The sequence below is a fragment of the Macrobrachium rosenbergii genome, chromosome 51 (assembly GCF_040412425.1).
Source record: "Macrobrachium rosenbergii isolate ZJJX-2024 chromosome 51, ASM4041242v1, whole genome shotgun sequence".
NCBI classification, from domain to species: Eukaryota; Metazoa; Arthropoda; class Malacostraca; order Decapoda; family Palaemonidae; genus Macrobrachium; species Macrobrachium rosenbergii.
In genome coordinates this window covers 18,861,628-18,887,571 of record NC_089791.1, presented here as the reverse complement: position 1 = coordinate 18,887,571, position 25,944 = coordinate 18,861,628, and the positions used below count along the sequence as shown (strand labels likewise).

The 25,944-nt window shown below is 37.4% G+C and overlaps 1 protein-coding gene and 1 long non-coding RNA gene across 4 annotated transcripts in view; one reads left to right on the top strand and one right to left on the bottom strand.

Moving 5' to 3' along the window:
• Positions 1–236: 236 nt before the first annotated feature.
• On the bottom strand, positions 237–1,944 carry LOC136833533 (uncharacterized). Its single transcript, XR_010851493.1, has 2 exons — positions 1,509–1,944; positions 237–865 (listed from the first exon to the last, which is right to left on the bottom strand). It is a non-coding gene; the product is annotated as an uncharacterized lncRNA (long non-coding RNA).
• Positions 1,945–4,763: 2,819 nt separating this feature from the next.
• Positions 4,764–25,944, top strand: part of LOC136833166 (protein lethal(2)essential for life-like) — a 34,976-nt gene continuing 13,795 nt past the window's right edge. The window contains exons 1-2 of one of the 3 annotated variants that reach the window (XM_067094885.1): positions 4,764–5,054; positions 21,294–21,369. In XM_067094885.1, coding sequence (XP_066950986.1) covers positions 21,357–21,369 — 13 coding nt within the window. In that variant the 5' untranslated portion in view covers positions 4,764–5,054; positions 21,294–21,356. The remainder of the gene's footprint in view (positions 5,055–21,293; positions 21,370–25,944) is intronic. The other 2 variants (XM_067094886.1, XM_067094883.1) reach the window with 2 other exon arrangements.

Below are 25,944 nucleotides of genomic sequence, written 5' to 3'. Positions count from 1 at the left end.
TCTCAGTATAATGTGGTTCGGATTCCACAATAAGCTGTGGGTCATGTTGCTAGGTAACCAATTGGTTCTTAGCCACGTAAAATAAGTCTAATCCTTCGGGCTGGCCCTAGGTGAGCTGTTAATCAGCTCAGCGGTCTGGTTATACTAAGGTACACTTATTTAACTTGAAAATATCCGAAAATCTCAATATGAGATTATTTTTATTTTACTGGCTCAGGAAAATGAAAACATTAGGCTTGTATAGGATTAAGAATACATGGGTAAAGAAAACAATGGGGAAAATGCGACCATGCATTGGCTACGATGTTTTCCCGAGCTCAACAACATACAATGATGACTGTAGACATGCAAGGGCACAAATGGGGATTCAAACAATCTAAAAATCATGTCCACATAGATAAATCTTGCCTATAAATAACTTGACTCTTACATTCCACTAGGCCTATTGCTATTCAATTCCCTTTGGGGCAAGTAATTAATTACGTCATACTGTACTGTTATTTATTTGCTAAGGCTGACCTAACCTAACCTGACATGAATCTAAAGCACTGCTTACCCCATAATTTAAATCTGACCAAAACTTTCAAAGTATTTTATTACCGTATTTTACTGTAAAATAACCTTTCAGCCTAATTCAATCAGTAGTCTTCCTTAAACATACCTTCGTTGTCATTAGTTTAATTAACTTCTTTTTGACATGAAGCAACCCATCACTATTGCTCTCTGCCATTTGTTTTCGTTTCCTTCATAGTTTATTCAACAGTGCATTGCCTACAGGTAGAAGGACCACTTAGGAGTAAGGGGTATTCACTTCGGGGAAGCAAAACAGGAATATTTGCTCCAACAGCAATGGTGAAACTGCGAACTAAAGAGAAACTGTTGGAATGCTAGAGATACATGCGGAAAATTGACGAAATATTACCTAAAACAGTTTCCTCTGTGCAGTACGTTCAACATGTGGTGAACTGGTGATAGGTCCACACGAAAATAAATTCATTTTCACACAGGAATTTTTTTCATAATGTTAGCATTTAACATCAAGTAAAATTTTACTGTAAACCATTATCGTATTTTCAACTTGACAATATCATTTTCCTATATTTTAACGTGTGCTTTGAACGATTCTGGCGTTTGGTTCGTCAGCAAATGACCAAACCAACTAGACGTAACTTAACCTGAGGGTATGAGGGCCTTAATCTAGTGCATATTAGTTTAAAAACATTCCACAAGCTTACCTTATTCTGAATATGAATTATCAATGGGATTTGCGTCTTGAATTTCACTCGTTTTGTGCTTTCCACACCCTACAAAGCAGTTTTCACATTGTGGTCCACCGAAATGTAGGATATAAGGGTGCTTAGGGTGGTGCTCATTATCTCCAAAATGTACTCATTTGCAGACATAATGAATGTCAGACGTTCAAAGTGCACATTAAAACAGAAAAACAATATTTTCAAGTCCAAAATGTAATATATAATGGTTTAAAGTAAAATAACACCCAGCATTACCTTTAGATGTTGAATACAAAGAAGCAGCTTGCCAATAACAAAAAACTCGTTCGAATGTCAAGCGGCCAACTCGCTTTTCGAATCGAGTTGTTTGGATAATACAGTACTATTATCATATACTCGGCTGGAGTGTCCTCCATTTGCCCTGTCCTCCAGAGTTCTTCTCTCCTGAGGGCATGGGAAGCGAAGACCGTTAATGACCCACCAAATTTGGTTGAACTTTGACGCGTGGGAGATTTTTACCACTGTCCTTTTCTCCCGTCGTTGAAATCGTCGGCGCCATGTGCTGTCTGGTTATGTCTTTGAAGGCGGGAAACTTGCATGACGTCACCGTTAACTTATAGGAACGTATAGGCGTAGTAGTTGACGTAGGAGTAAACAGGAGTGCTTACGCATACGTACATACATATATACATATTTTTTCACCAATAAGCTATTTCCCCAAGAGCTGTAACTATAATTCTCTCTGCCTATATTTGTCTCCTTTTCCCCCAACACAAAGAAACAATTTGATTCGTGAACGTCAAACGGGCGAACAAAAGTTCACTACAGTGAACTTCTGTATTTTTTTACATCTTCTTTCTTTCTAAATTACACGTAACTAAAAATTGTATTTCTCCATCAGTATCAATGGCATTTTTATAAGGATCAAGTGAAAAGCGTCAGAGAAATTTGGAAATCATCCTCTGTTGCATAAGGACCAGTAGTTAGTCAACAAACAAAACTAAGAGGGCGCAAGGAAGTCAGCTCGGCTGAGTAACTTGGTTTCTCAGCCGCCAAAAGTAGCAAATCTAGTTTCAGTCATGCATTATTTATAGTTAAATGATCCCTGGCCACTGGTGAAGCCAAACAACGAAAAAGATTCCTGGAATTCCGTAGCAACAGTCATTTCTGCCCACTTTCCTGAATCACCCTTGATCTCGTTTTCTGTTGAAAGACGATTTACAGAATTTAGTCTTTTCCGCCGTTGTTAGCGACACTTCTTTATTTTAAGAAAGTGACGCAATTTTCATTTCTTTAATACTGATCTGACGTTCGAGCTCTTAAAAGGAGGTACTTTGAGTTCGATGATTAAGTTACTGATATTTTATTTTCTAGATGTTTATTGTTTTGGCGCCTTTCAAGTTGGTCTAAAAAAAATTTGGTAGCCTACATATTTTATCCCACCGAACTGTTCATATTCACAAAGAGAAATGCATGGTTCTCATATCTTCTTGATTAAACATGTTACGTCATCGAAGGAGGTATGAGGCTCAATTGTGAGGCACCGTAAGGGACACAAAATTAACCGAGAAGTACTTCGTCTTTTAGTTCTAGCTACGACTAATGTTAAAAGGGCAACTCATTTACTTCGTTGAAAATTTTCACCCTTCAAAACAATATAATTTCCTTTGATTTTTTGTGTGACATATATATATATATATATATATATATATATATATATATATATATATATATATATATATATATATATATATATATTATATTATATATATATATATATATATATATATATATATATATATATATATATATATATATATATACTGTATATATGTGTGTGTGTAAGATCCATAATGAAATACTTGTTTAAAACTTAAGTATTGAAAATGTGTCAAAAGAATTTTCATAGCGTAGTTCATTGTTGAGCTTACTTTACATTTTTGAGAAGCACGACACAGTACTTATATATACTGTATATATATATATATATATATATATATATATATATATATATATATATATATATATATATATATATATATATATATATATATAGATTATATATGTATATATGATAGACAGAACGAGAAAAATGATAAAAAGGACTGTCTCCATCTTACTGTAGCTTCCACAGTGACTCTCACAACTTTCGAATTTCTCTCAGGAGTAAAGAACATTTCGAGAACGTTCTAGTACGGAGGCGATGTGAGAGGATGGAGGTGGATGAGAGAGAGAGAGAGAGAGAGAGAGAGAGAGAGAGGGCCTTCAGTTCTATCGAAATAGGAATATGCGTGATTTTAATGTCTGCGAAGTCCTTCGACTCGAACCATCGAGAAGAACCCAAATGGTTCGTCATGAAGGTGATGAATATCTAGACATTCCTGAAGGCTTACAAGAGCTTTGTTAATGTATTTTTTGTTTTTTTGTTTTTTTTTTTTGCTCTTTCTGTTTTTATTATTTTTGAGCATGGGTGTTCAGCTCCGTAGAAGCTTACTTAATTAGTTATTCAGTCTTGTCCTATATTCTGAGTTAGACTTACTATCATATAAGTTAATTCGTTTCAATATGGGTCTACTGGCCTAGCGCATCAACTATATCAGTAAAGTGTGAATGTTTATTAACGATTATGATTAAAACTATTGATTCATCAGGTTTTAAGAAGTGCTGCGATTTACCCACTCAGATGCATAACAATATCAAAAAGAAAATGCTTTTAGTACACAACCAAACACATCAATCTGGTGTGACTCACACTTCAGTATTTATGATCAATATATATTTAAGTTTTTGGAAGATTTACAATTTTATGACGGGGGGAAAACAGATAGTCCATCAGGAAAGGGAAGTTGAAGCACATACTATATCTAGGGCAACCTTGTCGCTTACTTTAATAGCCTCAAAAGTAAACTCTCTCTGTCTCTTTCTGTGGGTGTGTGTTTGTATGTGTATCTGTGTGTAAACCTTGGTCTCTTTTCTTTGTGGTTTTTAAGACTGGTGCAGTAAAACGATCACGGTCTAGGTGAATCAAATGTTTCCTAAGAAATTAGGCTGATTTTCAAGCTTTCTTTACTTATCATTGGCACTGTCACTAGTTTTGTACTAGGCATATCAGAACCAAACTTACAGCATATAAAGGTTATTATTATTATTATTATTATTATTATTATTATTATTATTATTATTATTATTATTATTATTATTATGCATGTGCACTCTTTAAAACAGGACACGCCATAAAGGTCGTTAACTTAAAGGAGTTTTTTTTAGGAGAATAAACTGCTCATGGGTAAAATATAAACCAGGCCAAGAGAAGGCAAATATGAATTATTAAACTAAATCATCAAATAGATAAACATATATGTCATCAGGGTCTTGCTTTCATAATCATTTAACCACCATCCGGGAAAGATAAAAATAAAAAAGCAGTCAGCGTGTCAGAGCCATAAAATCCGCCCAGTACCTCCGAAAATTCTTTCTCGAGCTCGCACATGTTCACATGTGCCATGTCCTGAAAGGTTTTCAAATAATCTTGAGCACATTCCGTTTAAAAACCCACTCATAACGCTAAACAAAGGGGGAACAAGTCTCGCAAATAATATTAGGCTACAATACAATGCACGTGCCCCAGCGCGCGCACTCGTACACACAGACGCACACATAGAAGTACGTAACGAGACGCACACACGAACACACATTCCTGTTGCATGCACACGCCCATCCCCGGCAGGCTCTGTCTTTTAATAACGCGGGCCAGTTCGGTGTCAGACCTCACAGGACTAAGACGTCGCGCATCGCTTCTCTGTCATCTCCCCACGTCGGCAGGTATTGTGTTAAGTATATACTGTACCGTATGTCAGTGCTCATACTTTAATATTATTCCAGAGACAGCTCGAACACTTACATAGAATTAAACTTAAAACAGGTTATTGGGGATAAAAATGTTGACTGTTTTCAAGATGTGGATTAATTTTTAACGCGTTTAGAATCAAACATGCTTCACCCTCTCTCTATACTTACAGCACACGAATCGAAATGCTATTATTTTCACAGCGTCATCAATACAACTTTACGAACACCTGTACATGTTCTAAACAAATCGCCCCACTTCCCACCCCTCCATCAATGATGTGCAGACGCACAGTATCTTAACTACAAGGCCGTTGACACCATTCTTTCAGAATCGATTAAGTCTGCAAATGGTCTAGTAAATCGGAACAACTCATAGGCGCGGAATGCGTGGAGCACGTAATGCGGACAATAACTTACATTTGACAGTCATATATATTCTCTCTCTCTCTCTCTCTCTCTCTCTCTCTCTCTCTCTCTCTCTCTCTCTCTCTCTCTCTCTTTCAGATTATATATTTCGAAAAGGGCGTTTTATAAAAGGGCACAAATTAAAAGAGGAATCCAGTGAAGTTACGTAGCATATCTCTACATGAGACAGGTCTTGTGAAAATGTATGAAGAATCGGGTTTACAAAGAAATGGTAAATGAACAATAACGGAAAAGTTATATTTCGAGATAGAAAAAACCTAAAGTTTGGAAAATACTTGAATAGGAATAAAATTAAAACAAATAAAAGAAAGAAAAATAAAAAAAAATGTATTTGCAGTTAGGAAGAAAGAGTCTAGTTCATACTATACATCTTTGGTAAAGTTATATCCCTAAGTAAAGTGATACGTAAATGGAAACCTTGGGCATTCCACTGACATCCTCTGTTGCCTAAAGAGTGAATAACGGCCTTCTCATAGAATCATAGCAAAGAGAAGGCAGCCTAGCTAAAGACTATATAATCTACTCTACTCCGGTGGCTCTCGGGCCTCTTGGTGGCCCATGGCCGCTTGCACCAGACCTCTCGACGTTCCTCTGTTGAGAGCTGTATATCTCCAGTCATTCTCAGTATCCTCCACTCCCAATTCTCTTAGGTCTCTAAACACATTGTCTTTCCATCTCATCCTCGGTCTCTCCACCGGACTATAATGTCTTTTTTAAGAATTTAAGAAGTAATGTTTAGTGTTATCATGTTAGGGTTGACTGTTTAAATGCAGTATGTATTCTTTAAAGCAAGACGCATGATCAGTTTTGGCAGCTTCCCATCTAATTTGCTGTCAGGTAGTCCTTACAGCTGCCCGACATATTAACAAGAGTTAATTTAACACCAATATCATATAATACAAAGAAAATCCATACTTTATTTTTGACGTACAAGAATGATTTGAATTGAGAGGTTAGTGGACGGACAACCCGGTGCCCTGCTCAGGCCCAAGCAAACAAGAAAAAGGAGCGGGGGAGGGAAGGAGGGTGGAGGCGGGAGAAGAAAAGAAAGAAGCCATAAACCTGCCTGTTGAAGGAACAGTCAGTTTAAGGTTCAGGGCTGCAACTTTGCCTTTGCAACGGCGCCCCAGCTGCTTGTGTGAAGATTTCCTAGTTTGGAATATTCCATGTCCTTTTGAGTTGGCTGAATCTGTAATCTCTGCAACTGCACCTCTTTATGTGATTCAAAATTGCTTGTCACATATGGTAGAAAGTTTAATTTTTTTTTTACATCTTACTGTCGAATAGCGCCATTCATCTATTGCCCTGTGTCTTTATGCGGGAATAATACCCACATTCATTACATGCAGCAGTTACACCACTTCTGTCGCTCCTTCCTGCCAACAATGCTTGGGTCCGCATCAAGGAGGCAGTAATTAGTCCTTTCTTGGAAGTTTTCCAACAGTCTTGGCTTAACCAGAAAGAAAATTCCCAGCCCTATTACCTAGGCGACTACCACTTACTTCCCCACCTTTATTCTCTCTCTCTCTCTCTCTCTCTCTCTCTCTCTCTCTCTCTCTCTCTCTCTCTCTCTCTCTAAAGTCTTTGTGGATGCTACTATCAGACAGATCGAGAATTTCCATCAGAAGCTACTTTTACTGAAAGTTCGTCTAGACAACTCGAGACAACCGAACCTCCTGAGCAAAGACACAACAAAACCAATTACTGTACGGAATTCGTACCTGTCCTAGATACAGGACGTAACGTGAGCGTTTGATACAGAAGCCTCTACAATTCACAAACTAAAAAAATGTCTTTTGGAAGTTGCTATTGGCCAACTTCCCCCGTAAGGACTGACTACTGGCCTATATGAAAATCTAAATAGAATGGTGGTCAAAATAAAGTTACATTGACTCATTTGATACCCCATCTTGCTAAAAGAGAGACTTGTCAGTGAATTTGCGCTAAATTAAAAGAGACTTTTCGTAAATTAATTTCACCTGGCGGAGAACTCGTATCTGTTGGGCTCCGAACACCTCTTTTCTCACGCAAGCAATGTTACACCCATCTCTCTCTCTCTCTCTCTCTCTCTCTCTCTCTCTCTCTCTCTCTCTCTCTCTCGAGACGTGTAGACACGCTGATACATAATGAATGCGTGCGTGTGTACAAAAATGCAGGTTGAAAATAGCGAATAATATATTTTAGCCTAGCAAAAACAGGTGATGCATCCGTTATTGTAAAATTGCAACTTTCATGGCAATGGAATATCTGTCATTGGTTTATGTTGCTTCCGTTGTTTGCAAGTTTAACTACATCGTTTGAGAGCATCATTCTGTATTAGCTCTGAAGGTAGAAAATATAACGCCTTCATATTCTGACACTATATATATATATAATATATATACTATATATATATATATGTATATATATATAATATATACTGTATATATATATATATATATATATATATATATATATATATATATATATATATATATATATATATATATATATATAAATTTGACAAAATTTCCTTACTGCGAAGCAGTATACAGGTACTCACAGACTGTAACCAGAGCTTGGAACAGCTTCCCTGTAACTGCCCGAGGCATTTACTCGTATCATTAATAATCCTAATTACCATTTAATTGAAGTCCGATCAAATTTGTCTTATACACTTAACAGGAGCGATTGCGGGATTTATGGAAAAGATTAACATAGATGCCATCACTTTAATTGGTACCTGCAACGAAGTTGGACGGAGATTACAGTACAAATATTCCACCCTTGTCTTCTGTCTTGTTTGTTAATAGGTTGTTTCCCAAAATTAATGACGGATTTTAATGAAGTTCTGTGCAGGGGCGGAGTATAGGCCTAGGAAAAGGTCAGTATAATTTCAAGGTGAATATAGATCCGGTTCAAGATTAGTGTTATCGTCCGAAGCATGAGCTCCCAGAGTGCTTTCTAGCTCAGAGTGAGACTTGATTGGCGAGGGCAGTCGTGCGGAAAGTGTTTACCTCCTGGAGATGTCTAGATAAGAACACCTCTGCTTTGATGGAACAGTAAGCGCTTTGAAAGGAAATATTCGTGGGGAATATAAATGACTAGAGTCCATAATCTCTATTTTTGTTTCCGAAATTCAAAATAAAGTATAGAATTTGCGCATACCGGGCTTATTTCGATTCGATTTGATGAGACGGGCTGGTTTTAAATTAAAGTCTTGTTAACACCAAATAAGTCAATTAATTAACAAAGTGACATATAAAGAAATAGACAAAGTAAAAATAATTACGTTAATTAACAAACGATTGTATTAACTAATAAATACCTGAATATACCGATTAAGAAAATACTGAAAAATTTGCAAAAAACCAGAAAACCTAAGGCAAGTAACCGACTACTGATTACTGTTCTCTGAACGATTTTTTCACTTTCAACGAATTATTGGGAAACCGGGGATGATCTACAGTAGACTTCTTTTTTGGAATCCGCCTTTAGTCATCGGGGAAACATTTCCTGAACGCGGCTCCTCTGGACGCTGCATTTCATGGGGGAGGACCGACGCCAAATTTGGTATTCGGGACAAGGTTGGATTCACTCTGATGCGATAAAAAAAAAATGAATTTGCATACGAAAAGGGAAGTGTTTTTACTATCTTGGATTCAACCTTTCTTTTTTCCACAATGTGGTGGTTGGAGTACCTTTTTCTTTAGAGGATATTTTTTGTTAATATTTCAGTGATACTGAATTCACTACGCCTTTGTTTATGGCTGATGGATGAATTCACTGTAACCGTAGTGGCTCATTGGTGAAAGTCACTGTTTATCGTTTTTTCTAAGGCAGGCAACGGCTTATCCTGCCAGTGACGAAGCACTATATATATATATATATATATATATATATATATATATATATATATATATATATATATATATATTATACATGTGTGTATACAGTTGTATTTTATGCATATGCTACTGGACCTGTTTATAAATATATATATATATATATATATATATATATATATATATATATATATATATATATATATATATATATATATATATATATATATATATATATAAGCAGCCCAGTAGCATATGCATGAAATACAACTGTTTACACACACGTATGAATCTGTATAGACACAGCAAGTACAGAAGGCACTTACTCTGTATCCCGTGAAAGCCCCAGAACTTCATTTGCATCATTATCGGAGAGTAAACATCCAACATCTTCACAATCTTTTGCCATTGAGCTGAGCGTCGTCGGACGACAGTATTTACTCCAGAGAAGAGTGCCCAGAGTTCCTCGATCTCGTCAGTTAAGAGAGATGCATTCAGTGTCGTTACAGGGAAATAATCTCTTGCAAATGCCGTTGCGTGATGTGACACAGGCCGTGTGCTGAATAATTTATGGCAGACGACAAATTAGCATACATCTGCGGCATCAGTGACAAGCTTCGGCTGCGTCTGTTCGTTCTCATCTCTTTCTCTCTTCTTCTTCTTATTCTTATCCATGATTCTCTATTGCTCTCTCTCTCTGGAGAAGGAAAAACGACCCTGACTCCGTACTTTCGAGTCTTTGTCTCGGCACAGATTTCCTTCTGAAGGCCTTATAAGGCCACCACAGGACCCCGGCTTAGGACTACAAACTCTCCTTCTCCTTCTCCTTCTCCTCCTCCTCCTCCTCCTCCTCCTCCTCCTCCTCTAATGCCCATTAGGCAGGGTCGTAAAAATTGTGAAAGGGCATCCCGGGTAGGCAGGCAGGCAGCAGCCGCCGAGTGGGTGCATGGTGACGTCATCGCCGATGACATCATAATCTATGACATCATGGTGTGGGGAGGAAGGTACGATTGAAGAAAGCGGGACCCTGGTGACCCTCCAATTGACGAGATGCATAAGAACATTATTCACTTGCTAGTACTGGTACTACTGCTGCTGCCACTACTATTTCACGCTGCACTGAACTCATGTGCTGGATCTGCAAGAATATTTTGTTCGCTGCTTTCGTCTTTCAGTGAAGGATTGGTAAAATAAATGAAGAATTTAGTTAATATTCTGATCTTCCGTTTTCGCCTTTCTTTGGAAGTGTTAAGTCTTCACAATGCATATTGGTATCCCGTTCAGTTTTCAAATGATTTTTTTCCGTGGATTTTTGTATTCCCTACACACTTTGAATTAGGAAAAAACTGAGAGGCAGTACTTACTGGTGTGACTGCGTGGCACGCACTTCATTTCTAAATATCCATCTTCTTCTCTATTTACTATATTTATACATTTTTCCTATGAAGATCCGTTGATGTTAAAAAAAGAAGATTTTAACCTTCGATGGTCTCGTCAACTTACGAAGTCTACGACAGTCTCATTTAGAAGATTCTAGACGCCTCTGCATTTTTTCAGTTATTGTCTAAGTACTGTTCAAAACGTATTGTTCATATCTCCCAGGTATTTTCATTACTTTCATATTTGTATTCCCTTTTCCCCTCGAGTGGGTAAATACAAAAGATGATTACACTTTCGTTCTCAGCACTGACTTGGGATTGAAACTATTTCCTATTACTAGCGTTGCTGCTGCTGTTGCTTCTCCCTCTCTATATATGGGGGTTCAAGTTCGGCTAAATGACACAGGCTCTAGTCTAGATCGACGTCATTTTCACCCAGACCTCGATTGATATCTTCCTTAATGTCCAGGTCACCAAATCCTACACAACGCTTTCACTCTGATGATATCAGTTGTCAGAGATGTATATGTGGCTGTGTGTACATGTATGTGTATGTATGTGTGTGCGTATGTGCTTTATTGCCTGTGTGGGAGCCCAACAGCACCAGTCAGGAAGTGGTTTGAAAACGGCCCACATAGAATCCTACATGCGAGATCCTCCACCCTTCGGTCGAAGGTTGGTCTACGCCGTTTTATTACCTGATCCCTATTAATTCCAGAAGGACTGCCGGTGGAGAAAGTTGCCGGAGCTGTACTCTTTTCGAATATTCCTTCGGGTCAAGGTCAGGTCACCGCAGTGTTACTGCGAGAGCGAGAAAGTTCGAGAGCCTTTCTTTCTTTCTCTCTTGCACGCACACGTCATATATACGATCAGCATAATATGCATCTCCTTTTATTAGGCCATAAAAAGCTCGAAGCAGGTGATCAGCTGTCTCATATTTCGGTCTAAATAATTTTTGTGGTCTAATCTTGGAAATCAGAACTCGCCAGGTCAGCTGCTGCCAGAATTTTTCCTGAATTGAATCGAATATAGAATTTAGGCCAAAGGCCAAGCACTGGGACCTATGAGGTCATTCACTGCTGAAACGGAAATTGACAATAAAAGGTTTGAAAGGTGTAACAGGAGGAAAACCTGGCAGCTGCACTATGAATCAATTGTTAGCAGAGGGGTGGAAAGTAAGACGGAAGAAAGAGAATACGAAAGGAGGTACAGCAAAAGGAACGAAAGGGGTTGCAGCTAGGGGCCGAAGGCACGCTGCAAAGAACCTTTAAGTAATGCCTACAGTGCACCGCATGAGGTGCACTGACGGCACTAACCCCCTGTGGGGCTGAAGCCTTCTCACCCAGAATTAAATCATAATGAGACCAATATTTCACTGTCTAAGGGTAGACAGAGCAGTCGAGATCAATTTTGAACAGATGATCCACACGTGCACAGGATTCTTTAACTGCAAGTGATGATAATGACAATCTATCTATAATGGTTCTGTTTGCGATCAAGGCTTTAATCGTTAAGTATTTCTGCCATCAACAAATTCATTTGGCCTTCGTAACGATAAAGTAGATTAGCAGACTGGATTAACAAATGATAAAACGTTCTACACAAACTCCTGTTGATATGTTATGGCTTATTGCTTGTCTTGGGATTTAAATATTTTTCCTTGTTGACATTTTCCGAGATGTGAAGAATAATATTTCGTATTTTTGGATATACCAAACTTCCTTTAACTTTAATGCCTAATCATTTTCAATATTAAGAAAATGAGGATAAGAATGTTGGTGTTAGTTGATGTTATATATATATATATATATATATATATATATATATATATATATATATATATACATATACTAATATATTTATGCATATTGTATTTATAACATATATATATATATTATATATATATATATATATATATATAGAGAGAGAGAGAGAGAGAGAGAGAGAGAGAGAGAGAGAGAGAGAGAGAGAGAGACAGGCTCCCCGATTTCTATCTTCAGTACGATTCCTTATCATCGAAGCGTGTTGCCAAGCGCTTCAATCAGGGCGTTGTTGAGAACTTGTAAAATGTGAGGGGGACCCGATTTCATTTCAGCTCGGTTTATTTGCTTATTTTCAATCTAAGTCGCCTGCAAAGCCTCAGTGTTTAAGTTTATCAAAGCGCTCTTTTACAGCTCGAGATTTTAGTTGTAATGTAAGACAGAAGGAAATCTGTGTATTAAGTTTACATGCACATGCATACATACATACATACACACGCTCATACGCACACACACATAAATATATGTGTTTAAAGTATATGTAAACTATATATTCAGGTTTCCTTCTATCTTATGTTAAAACTAAAATATCAAGAGAGAGAGAGAGAGAGAGAGAGAGAGAGAGAGAGAGAGAGAGAGAGAGAGAGAGAGAGAGAGATATTGGCAAGAAGAAAATTCAAGAGGTAATATAGACTCACTAACAACACTTTTGTGTTAATTTCATAAGAAATCGAGAACCATTTTCGTAACTTAGGCCTATAAAAAAAGAGACCAAAAAACAGAGACCATGAAATATGCCAATGAAATATTCTTCTGAAGAATAAGAGAAGCACAAAAACAAAACAAAAAAGGTACTGGGTCTTTAGCTCCCTCAAACTGAGGAGAACGAAATTAATTAAGAAGCAAATGAATACTGGCAACATTAGCTCACATTTCCCAGTCATGAGGTTTACTTACCGCGTGAGGTTGTCGCTGCAACTTATACACTCACAAAAGCACAAGCAGAGAGAGAGAGATAATGTTATTTTATGGTTTACAAAGTAATTTTTCAAACTGTTAAGCATACTTCGTCCCCCACTAGAAATGGTACAGATAGAGAGAGAGAGAGAGAATGTTATTTTATGGTTTACAAAGTGATATTTCAAACTGTTAAGCATACTTCGTTTCGCCCTAGAAATGGTTCTCAGAGAGAGAAAGAGAGAGAGAGAGAAAATGTTATTTTATACTTTACACAGTAATTTTTCAGACTGTTAAGCATGCTTCGGTTCCCCCTCTAGAAATGGTTCAGACTCTTCTCTCCGTCAGATGAATAGACAAGTATCTGGAGAATATAATATATTCGTTTTTATTTTTTTTTTTAAAAATCCTTCAAATAGTTATGAAGATTATAATAATATACATAACATTCTCTCTCTCTCTCTCTCTCTCTCTCTCTCTCTCTCTCTCTCTCTCTCTCTCTCAGTTTAAGAGAGAGAACCGGATAAAACGTGTCTTATGGGAAAAAGGGGGTACTCTATATGCCACTCTCTGAGTCATAAATATACCATATTCAGTCTCTCTCTCTCTCTCTCTCTCTCTCTCTCTCTCTCTCTCTCTCTCTCTCTCTCTCTCTCTCGTAACTTTGAGAGGCTCCCTTAGGGCCCCTAGGTCCTTTCACTCTGACCTTCTGCCTATCATCCCCCCTACACTTACCGCCCACATGCTAAGGGTTACACAAGTTCATCCACATACAACGTCCCGCCCACAAGGTCACCCCCCAGCAAGTGTTCCTCCGCCCACGTCCTCCCACAGGTCAACAAGAAGAAGCTAGATCACCTGTTGTCTGGTCCACGCAGAGCTTGACACCCCTTCCCCCTCACCCCACCCCCTGGCCAGGTCTGACCAAACCTGTTCTATACGAAACCAGTATATCACCCACTCTCATGTGAAACTCGGGTCCAGGATACGAGGCTGGGATATGCCAGGATATACATGCACAGATGCCTTGATAAATATACATTAATCTATTTGTCCATGTATATCTGTAATCATCTTCAGTTTTGCTAAATATTTCCTTCTGGACACAATACCGCACATGGCAAAATAAAAAACTCGACCATAAGACGGCAATTGTTACTCTTGTACTGAATTTAAAAATGATCGTAAAGCATCACACATTTTATATATATATATATATATATATATATATATATATATATATATATATATATATATATATACTGTATATATATATACATATATATACTGTGTATATATATATATATATATATATACTGTATATATATACATATATATACTGTTATATATATATATATATATATATATACTGTATATATATACATATATATACTGTGTATATATATATATATATATACATTTATATATATATATATATATATTATATATAATATATATATATATATATATATAATATAACTGTAGTTGAAATCCTTTTCCATCAAGGGGCCCAGTTCAGAAAAAGGCAGAGATTAACGAGAGATGAGAGAGAGAGAGAGAGAGATTTTAACTCATTAAAAATGTTTACTGAGGTTAGTGGAGAAACTAAGCCTCGCGGCTTATCCGGGTCTTGAGAGAACCTTGATTTAATGACAAAGACTAACCTGAGTAAATAAATCTGTGGTGTTTCAAAAGCAAAAGTTATCGACGCCAAATTTTAATCCAGTCATCTTGCGCCAGGTTATGTGCAAATTTCTCTTTACCACGAAGGACACATTCTCTCTCTCTCTCTCTCTCTCTCTCTCTCTCTCTCTCTCTCTCTCTCTCTCTCTCTCTCACACATTTTTTATGAATTTCACTTTGCATATCCAGTGTCAACTTTGGTTAAAGTGGGGTCATATTATTACCTTCAGTGGTGTTTGGAATTCTCTGAAGATAAATTTATATGAAACAAAGAATTAAAAAATCGAAGTCCTCAAAGAGAATAAAAATATCTAAGTTCGTATGTCCATGGCAAATGCCAAATTACTATGAGATTAGTAGGTTAAACGGTTCGTAGAGATGTAGAGGACTAAACCTAGTGTGGGTGTAAAATGTGGGCTGACGCCAGTGCTCTTTGCAAAGGTGAACTCGGCCGGATAAAAACTATAGTACTTGTCTGACGATATTTCTATTTTCCTGTGTGCCGGAGAACGAGATAAGTGTAGAAATAGACAGTAGTATAAAGATGACAAGAGTTACATAGGCATCTGTTAGCATCCTGACTTCAAGTAAAAAAAAAAAGACAATAGTACTTTTTAGTACTAATCCGAAACGCTTATACTTTACTGGCTTCTGTAACTCCAGCAACCTGTTCTTTTTAAGACTGGCAGCTATTAAGGCTAACAAAAAGTTAAAAAGAGCCATTGGAATGATGCTCTTGCGCCTCTGCACCCTTGACTTGAAGGAAAAAGAAACCTACAACTACAGAACTCATCTGGTGATACTTGTACCAAAAGCCTTGGCTTAGCCTACTACGCCTGAAGCGACAGCAAGTACGACCAACAGGAAGCTGAAGAGAGGACTGGAAGTGCCCATCTGCATCCCTGACTTCGTTGTAATAAGATTATAGCCATCCGGATTACGGACGACAGCCTCCAGCCAATAACATAACAAGAACCAAGTGAAATTGCAGGAAGGACTTACACGGTTCTCGTATGACCCTCGCTTATGGCGGATGAGTTGATGACGCTACCTTTACTCCTCCGCCAAGGGTAGGCTAGCGGATGATTTAGCAGGTCGGGAGTGATTTGTTAGGAATACCTTGGTCATTTGTTTGTTCTGTAATCTATAACTTGTAAAAACTACAGGGTAAATTTACGCTCTATCAACCATTCTAGAGCATTTTTTTTTCTTGTAGTAGCAGAAATATATTATCTATCTATATATAGTTTCTTGCGTTAATTGTTAAAAAAAGTCTTAACAAAGTACTCTGGCGACACAAAATGAGAGGTTTTCATCCTACAACAAGAAACATTCATGGGAAATATACTAATAATAATCGGGGCATGGAGGATTTGGTTTGGCAAAGTAGGATAAAATCAAGCCTCAAGAAGAGTTATTTGTTAGAAGTATTGGGGAAAAACAAGAAGACGGAAGACACAAGAAAGGTATAGACCCATATAATTTTTTTTTTTTGTGATTGCTCAGAGCTTTCATTCTTTAATGATAGATTTTCGTTGCCACAACTTCAATAGAGTTTAACAGAAACTTAGTACCTACTTCGAATGTAGTGTAAGAAGGTTCGTGGTGACGACAATGGTTAGATTTAATTATTTAAAACGCAACAAAATAATTTTAGATGATTGGCAATAATTCTTATATGTAAGAGGATCGATGGGTGTGCACGACAGGATTTTCATTAAAGGTGACAGATTTCAAACGTTCGGAATAACAATGAAAAAATATAATTGTTCGTAACTACAACGGCGAACTGTAATGTGTTCTAATTTAGTTATCAACCCTCAAGATATGAGAGAGAGACCGACTTGGAATAAAAAATATATATATATATTGAAGTGAATTTAACCTGCGCAACGCAATACTGATTAAAAAGCACTATGGCAAATCACGGAAAAGTATTGTTTTAAGAAAATCATGCAGTGTTCGCAGATGACAAATAAAAAGTGCCATTTCATCTAAACATGAGATGGAAAATAACAGCTGTAAAAACTTACACGAACACATACCGAGAGAGAGAGAGAGAGAGAGAGAGAGAGAGAGAGAGAGAGAGAGAGAGAGATCAAAAACATACGGGTGGGCTTTAGGAAATCCCCTCGAGAACCATTTAATTGTGGGGAACAAAGCTTCTCTTGTCTGCTCTAAAAACAACCGCTGGCCACTGGGCGCGTTCCTAACTAAACCTTATGGCTTTCCACCTACATAAGCAACAGCATGTGATGGTCAGAAAGCGGGTGTGGGGTTCCTGCATGAGCTGGAACTTGTTCTAGTGATAAATCAAGCCGTAATAATTCGCAGAGCAAGAAAATAGGACTGAAAATGCAGAAAAACAAAAACATAGGACTAGAGGTATTTCCGCCTCAGCCAACAAAACCAACCCTTTTGACTCGCCACCCATCTGAGCAACTCCATCCCCGGCTGCCAAGTCTAGTCATGATGATACAGTGTTGGTAATTGAGTAATTGCACCTCAAAGTTTCATTCAAACTTAAAAAGAAAAGGAAAAAAGGTTTATCCTTGACACACTTACTGGCTCATTGGGTGAATGAAGGGTGTTCATGTATAATGTGCCCATATTTTGTGGGCTCTTATTGAGAAGTTAAATATGGACTGGATGTTTGGTGCTCAAGGTATATTTTTTGTGCCTGATATTTATACTTGCGACCATGTAGCATATTAAAAGATTGACTTTAATTCACGGTGCACTATTTTAATTCGATGAAATGCAGGAAAATTTCAACTTCATGCAAAATTAGAATTTAGACATATGGCTGCCAAACATAACGGTGGTGGTCCTTCGATCAAATCTACAATATCTAAAACCTATTCGTAACCATTAGCTTGAGAAACGGCTTGAAGTGGAGTTAATATATGATATCGGGCCATGTTAAAGCAGGTTTCTGCTTTATCAGCAAGAACTGGTCATACGGGATGGAATTTGAGAAGATATCAAACATTCAGAATCACCGACGATAAAGCAGTGTAGCTTGGTCCATTTGAACAGCTCTCTCTCTCTCTCTCTCTCTCTCATCTGTCATCATTTTTGTGTTCTCCGCGTCTTCTACAATTATTTGTTCTCGCGCCCACCTTCCACATTCTTTGTTACACCCACACGCGTTGTTTGGATGTTGCCCAGGGGACAATGCCAGTAAAATTTATTTTCAAGTCTGAGCATTTTCTCTTTTTTTTCCGCCAGACTTCGAACATTTTCTGCTAGTCTGTAATTTGCTTAATTTCCAGACATAATTTGCATTAAATATGACATCTTTCATTCATAATTCATTTACTATTTTGCTCAAGGACATCACCGTAGAGGTTATTATGAATGACAGCTATTTTTATTAATAATATAATCTCGTTCTCTATTTGTAACGTAATACTTTAACGCAGGTTCCTAGATTTTTATAATTAGAAAATTTATCCGCATTTTTATTTTTATTTTATCTTATTTAAATAAGGGAACTGACGTATCTTCAGAATTAGAAAACATGCAAATGAGAAGTCCAAATAGCAATGCCTGGCTTCGACGCCATAATGTGAGAAGAAACAAGGTACTACCAACTGCAAATGCTTCTGAGATCATTTAAACTGGTCAGCAATCGTCACCAAATAGCTGACAGCTAATAGAGAGAGAGAGAGAGAGAGAGAGAGAGAGAGAGAGAGAGAGAGAGAGAGAGAATAAAATCTTACACCTGTAAATTAGTTTTTTGCTGGTTATAAAGATTTGTAACAACGCTTTACAGTTAGTTTCTAAGTTATTTGTTCGACATTGCATTTCTTGACTGTGTTCAATGGATCATTCTATCAACAACAGCATGGTAGATGAGTTTTAAAGGCCACTCCATTGAGCCACAATCTGAGGCAGAGTCTGTTAAAAAGGTCATAATACTTCTTAATCATACTTAAAAAAGGATCAGTTTGAACCAAACCTACACTGCCAACTCTTTGGCTCTTCCATATAACATACTTGGAAGAGTCAAAGAGTTGGCAGTTTAGGTTTGCTTCAAACTGATCCTTTTTTTTAACTATGTTTAAGAAGTATTATGACCTTTTTAACAGACTCTGCCTCAGATTGTGGCTCAATGGAGTGGCCATTAAAACTTATCTACCATGCTGTTGTTGATAGAATGATCCACTGAACACAGTCAAGAAATGCAATGTCGAACAAATAACTTACGAACTAACTGTAAAGCGTTGTTATAAATCTTTACAAACCAGGAAAAAACTAATTTACAAGTGTAAGATTTTATTCTCTCTCTCTCTCTCTCTCTCTCTCTCTCTCTCTCTCTCTCTCTCTAATCGAAATCCCATTGAACCTGTGGGTAACAAGGGACTAAATCTAACAAACAAACAATAACAGAGGCACGGAATGTGTTATATAAGAGGGTTGTTCCATCTGGCGCCCAGCCGTACAGAAAATGGATCGAAGTCATTATATCATTCCATTTAAGTTAATTACTGAGGAATGCGCAGTGGTGTTTACGTAATTAGGATATTCCACCTGCTGACCAGTAGTATGAGAAACAAATTCATTGGATGGAAGCAGCCCATAATGTTAAATTAGTCTACTAAAACAGAGGAAGGAATTGCACTCGAGCAAAAGCCTCGCGAAGCAAACCATTTGCAAATTTGCTTTGCTGGTACAGGTGTTTTTGATCTAAGGACCAATTATACCGCAGAACACTGTTCTGTTGATGTTCTTCAAACACTGTAACAAAAACTGCAGTTCTCACAGACACTATCGAACTGCAATATACCGTGCAGGGAGGGGTGGTTAGAGCATGTGATCGGTAACCTCACCACGGAAATCATTGCTCAGAAACTGCCAATCGATCATAGCAGTCTGGTGTGACCGGCAATGGATTGCAATGAGTCCGGAAAAGCAGAGTAAGCGAGCACTCAGCTCCCCACCTTTCCCCGGCTCCTACACAAACACACACACACACACAAATCAGGAATTAGGATCTAATTAAGTAGGTCAGCACAACACCTACCTGAATCCTACGCTACACTTTAGCAGTAGTTTATATGATGCTTCTTTGACACATGCGGATCATTTACATATTAAAGAAACTAAATAAATCCTTGTTCAAAGATAGCGAACAAACGACAAAATTTATGATTCTCCTGGGAGAGCAATAAATCTGTATTAGCCTAGGGCTCGGGCTCATACAAGGAGAAATCTGTAGATATTTCCTAGACTCCGGGAAAAGCCAGGATTTGGCGCCTTGATGGGAGTAGTGGTCGACCGCCACTTTTTTCTCGTTTTTTTTTTTTTTTTTTTTTTTTTTTTACGACTGAACTAAAGCCCGTTGCCCCTTTTCGTTTATCTTTTTCTATCTCTTTTCTCCCTTCTCGTTGCCTTTTTTCTTCGTGTTTTTTTTTCCGTTGGAATCTTTTGATTTTTCATGTGCCGTGTCTGTTGGGATATTTTATTGTTTTTCATGTTATCTTTACGGTTTTTTCTTTTACCCCATCATACTTCATATTATTTACCAACTGCAGGCTATATTTTCGTAGCCTAGCAATACAATATGTCTGTCAAAATTACTTCATCTAATTTACATTGGGAAGTGAACATGGACGTATTTGCTAAGGAAATATGTTTACAATAATGATTATGCATCGTAAAGCACACACACAAATTATATATAGAAAGCTTTCTTCATGGAGGTTAGTTGTCGGTTTTTTACAATTTACACGTTGCCTGTTTCTTTACTCTTCTATACAAGTACAATTATACATTACAGACCTTCAACTAAAATGTACCGTGACAAAGAACTTTTATTTCAGGAACTTGCTGTGTAAAGTTTAGCCAATACCTTCGATGCCTTATGTATTCGCAACTAATTCACCAAAGCTTGCTGATGTATATATGGAGATATTGTAGCATAACATCTTCTTCTTCTTGGCTAACTAACGACTAGAAGCCAGGGCAAGTCGCCAGCTCTGGTCGTCATTAACATTACAGTATATCAGTAGAAGAAGCACTTTTTTTTTTTTTGCTAATTGTAGAAGAGATTTGGTAGCCACTCACAAGTAACTGTAACGTACAGCAACTTAGTCTAATATTAAATCAAGACTGTTCTCCTCCGTTAGTCTAAACATTTCATTAACATTTATTTTTCCTTTATTTCAACGCTCTCAGATAGGCAACTGTAGAAGTACATCGATTGTTCAAGTCAGAAGCTTTTAAAAAAATCTACTAACAATGAGTTCCTTCGGTAAGTCAGCTGTGGATGGGTTTGCTTTTTTTTTTTATTTCAGTATGACGCCCATGCTACCATGACTCCTCCTCCCACCATCCCTTAAAATAAATGTGCATCAAGAGTATGTAAATATTAGACGTCTTCTGATCAACCGAGATTTTATCCTGTTGGCTGAGCATGACCACTCGTAGATGTGTTTGCTTGTCTATGTTTTCAACGGATTTTACCACTTTTTTTATTGTTTGGCTTTTTTCTTAGTTTGGCTTTCGTTTTTTTTCATAGTTCGTTTGCTTGTAATCCGCCATGAAGAATGACTTGAGAGATTTGCTGATTTCTGCTTAATATAGCCTTGTCCGCCATCTGTATGTTACCCTGGTGTGATTTTGTGTTCATTTTTGTTTGCCATTTTTTCTTATTGAAAGGATTATTTTTGTTTCGCATTTATACAGTATAATTATACTGAATGAATGTAGCATTTTCTAACGCTCTGTTATAGAGGCTTTGTAGAGGGCTTTGCATGATATACTGTATATATATATATATATATATATATATATATATATATATATATATATAATTATATAATTGCAGTTCGCGCTCAAAATCAACGTAAACCGTAAATATTTGCGATTGGAATGAATAACAGAGAAAGGTAAGCTGCTTGATGCTTTAACAATTACTGACTGGAATATGTATTTGATAATTAACACTTATTCGTGTATAAATAATTTTGTATTTTCATATATAGCGTGCAATGATAAATGAGTTTGGTCTAAAATACACTAAATTCATAGAAACTTCAAACGAATATTACTGAGAACATTAACTCAGTCTAAAGTCTACAGAAGCCAGTAACAATGTAAGCATATAAACGAGACAAAACTGTGACAATAAACAGAAGAATAAAAAAAAAAAAAAAACACACACACCAAAGAAAAAATCAAACGACCATAAGAACTTTAACCTTTGCCAGAAGTGGGTTAGGTCGTCCGTAATAGGCGTTTATATCCTTTATTAACTTCAGGTGCTGATGGCTCAAGAGAGAGACTAAAGTTTTATGACTTTCAGTCATCGATGCGAGACTCGAGAAGGGTCGCGTGTAAATAGACTCCCACTCGAAACTTTGGTGTCGAAATAATCGCTGGAAATCGTTGACGATTTTATTTCTGGTGTGAGAGGTCTGTTGGGCGACTTGGTGATGTAGGAGCAGGGAGCGAGCCTAGACCTTGCCTGTCTGTCAATTTCGACCGCGAGAATTGTGGGGAGAGGGAGAGAGAGAGAGAGAAAGAGAGAGAGCTTTCCTCGTTGATAATTTCTATTGCTTGAACAATTAAGGATATTTAGTAATGTGGGAGCGAGGCAGAGGAAGGTATTTTCTCCTTTTTTCTATTACGAGAAAATTCGATCTGATTTGTTGCACTGAGAGAGAGAGAGAGAGAGAGAGAGAGAGAGAGAGAGAGAGAGAGAGAGAGATTTCCTCATTTTAAAATTCTCTCCCTAGAAAAATTACAGCGATTTTGCAATGTAGGAGGGAGAGAGAGATCCTTCCTTTGTTTTATTCTATTGTGAGAAAATTCGAGGTGATTCTGTGCTGAGAGAGAGAGAGAGAGAGAGAGAGAGAGAGAGAGAGAGAGAGAGAGAGAGAGAGCTCCTTCCTCTCTTGTCATTTTAAAATAACACACGAGGGTGTAATGACCTGAGGAGGGTATGGGAGCGTATGCGAACGTGTTGGACGCCGACCGCCCTGCTTCTAAAATTGTCTTACGTTGACCCCCTTCTTTTATACGAGACATTGAAGAATGTGTCTATAACTAAGGGCTGCCGAGAATAAACGCCAAGGAATATCCTCTTGTTTCTTCCTAACATATATACAATATATATATATATATATATATATATATATATATATATATATATATATATATATATATATATAGTTTTTAAAGTAGGCAGTTGAGAAACCATAGGCCTACTTCATGAAACCATAGACCTAGTTCTTTATAACTATTTTCTTGATGGTCAGTGATAGTAGATAATTCTTTAATTATTTACTTCTGTTGTAAGAACGAATTTTTATGTTCGTACGATTCGTTAAATATTTTGTGTTTTCCATCAATTTCTTATATCAAGGGATATAGGCTCACAGATATCAGTGTCATGCACACACTGTCTATAAAAGCATCAGGGAATATCTTCGTCAGGAACTTCACAAGCGAGTAAGAAGCTTAAGGAGTAGTACATTAGAGTACGGAGCTAAAATATGTATTGTGGTAAAAAGCCTTTTGGACCTATCTCCCTTTGACACTGAGCGAAGAAGACTAAGTACCAGTAAATGGAGGACCTTGTTGTAGTACCTATCTAATTCTTCTCAGGAAAACCTGTTCATGCGCACGTTCAGGTACTTTAAACGTTATCACCGTTCCCGTCATTTAGTTCCGGCTGCAATTTTGCTTTGCGTGACTAGAGGCTATAAGACTTTTTCTCTAAAGCAAAGTGCATTTTGCATACCTTTGGAAAGCAGGACATAAATACTTTAATACTGTACGTACAGAAGCTCTACGGGGAAATCGTTAAGTCTAGAGTAGTCGTAACCGATGAGGTGCAATATCAATTGCAATGCCGTATATCTTCGTAACAATAGAGGTAAAATGACGAATGCGATAACTTACAGCGTGGAAACTGACGTGGTTAAATATAGATTGTGATAACCTATAAATCCGTAAAAGACGAGATAAGATACAAGCGAAGATATCGATGTTCATCAATATTGTCGCACTGAGAAATGATTCACTTAAAGATCTCAGTAGGCTGCTTTTAGCATTAGGTCAAAAGCATTTCGGAACTGTAACAAGGAACTTTAAGAAACAAGTAGTAATATTAAAAATATTTATATTCACAGTTTTGTTTTTATCCTGACAGGATGTCCGAATGAGCAAGTGCCAGTGCAGGCATAAGGCTAGCTTATTCTACAAATAACATCCTGGTATTTTCGTAGAACCGACCTTTACTTTCCTTCAGATAAATATTCTCGCATTGCGGATAAAGGTATAAACAGCCGTTGAAGATTGAGCTAAATATTCTCGTATTGCAGATAAAGATATAAACAGCCGTTGAAGATTGAAGTTATGACAAGGCGCAAAATTTCTTGAGGCGTAAAGGCAACGATGTTTAGAATTGAGACAGTGAATGTTGAAAGCCACCTTTGCTCTCATTTCGTTAATGTTTCTTTGTTTTGAGTTTCAGAGTATACAGCTAAAATAAACGTCTTCGCTCGTCTTCATTTATTGCAACGCTAAGTGCAACCTCCCGCGTTAATAAATTGTGTTATATAAAAGACGCCCCCAGTTCGCGAATTGAGAGCATAGCTATCATACTTAGTCACTCCGTGTTTTAATAGTTACAGCATTATAGTCATCTGTAGCGTGAAAATAGTTCTCGTACTTAGTCACCCAGTGTTTTAATAGTGGTAGCATTGTATGCCTTATTTGTAGCATGTTACTGGCATCTCACGGCCTGCCTTTGGTCATTCGGTCCGATGCAAAATAACTTGAAAGTAGAAAACGATGTACTGCTGACGATCTAAACGATAATTTCCTTAGTCTAACAAATCAAAATTATTAGATAGCAGACGATGTCTAGATGATAAAGAGACTATTATAAACTTATATTTTTCTTCGGAGCAATTATTTCTGTTAGAGTTAAATCCATTCAATATGAACAGTCGGAATAGCTGACCGGTGGTCGATCACATGCTTTGAGGAAAATCGCAAACAACATAACTCACAGAGCTGAGTGAGTGCATGTCAGTTTGGACGATGACGTAATCTTTCTCTCTCAAATTTGACCAATGAGCGGGGCTCAACCGGCGTCAAGGGTTGTATACCATTCTTCTGTTACAGCTCGGAGTTTTGCGAAAGAGTTCCTCTTCTTGAGGCCAGCTGCGGAGAGGGATGGTGTTTGTATGTGTGTGTGAGAGAGTGAGTGTGTTTAGAGTTATTTAAAGCCTTGTGGCGACAGAACCGCATTCACTAGGTTTTATTAACCGGTATTACGACTTGTGGCAACGTGAAAAAACCTCGGGATTCTTGTCTGTTTGCCACGTTACTCTGAATCTTTATATTTTCATCTCCATAAAGCTTTCTTTCCTCACATAAAGTAATCTCCCCCACTCTGTGTGTGTATGCGTGTGTGGTTTCCGGATGTTAATGCTCACTTCCGGTCAGACACAGACAGTCTGTTATCTAGTAAACACCAAGTACGTTCTGCAAAAGGAAGCACGTCACATTTCCGGTTTGAGTTGTTCGGCGTATTATAAATAACACCGGAGTCATTCTTCGTCCACTCTTTTGCTCTTTAAGTCAGTCTCTCTCTCTCTCTCCGTTGATAGTTTTCTGCATGCACGTGGGACCAGAAGTCTTTTTTTATCAGAGAAACGTGAAGAATATCTGTCAAGATTGTATCGGAAAAGTCTTGAACATAGCCTGTCTGATCTTATCTTAGAAGACCTGACAAGTATTATGTCAAATCGTGATTTGCTGTAGCCCCGAGTGATATGAACATACCTATATTTTTATTCCCGTGAATTTACTT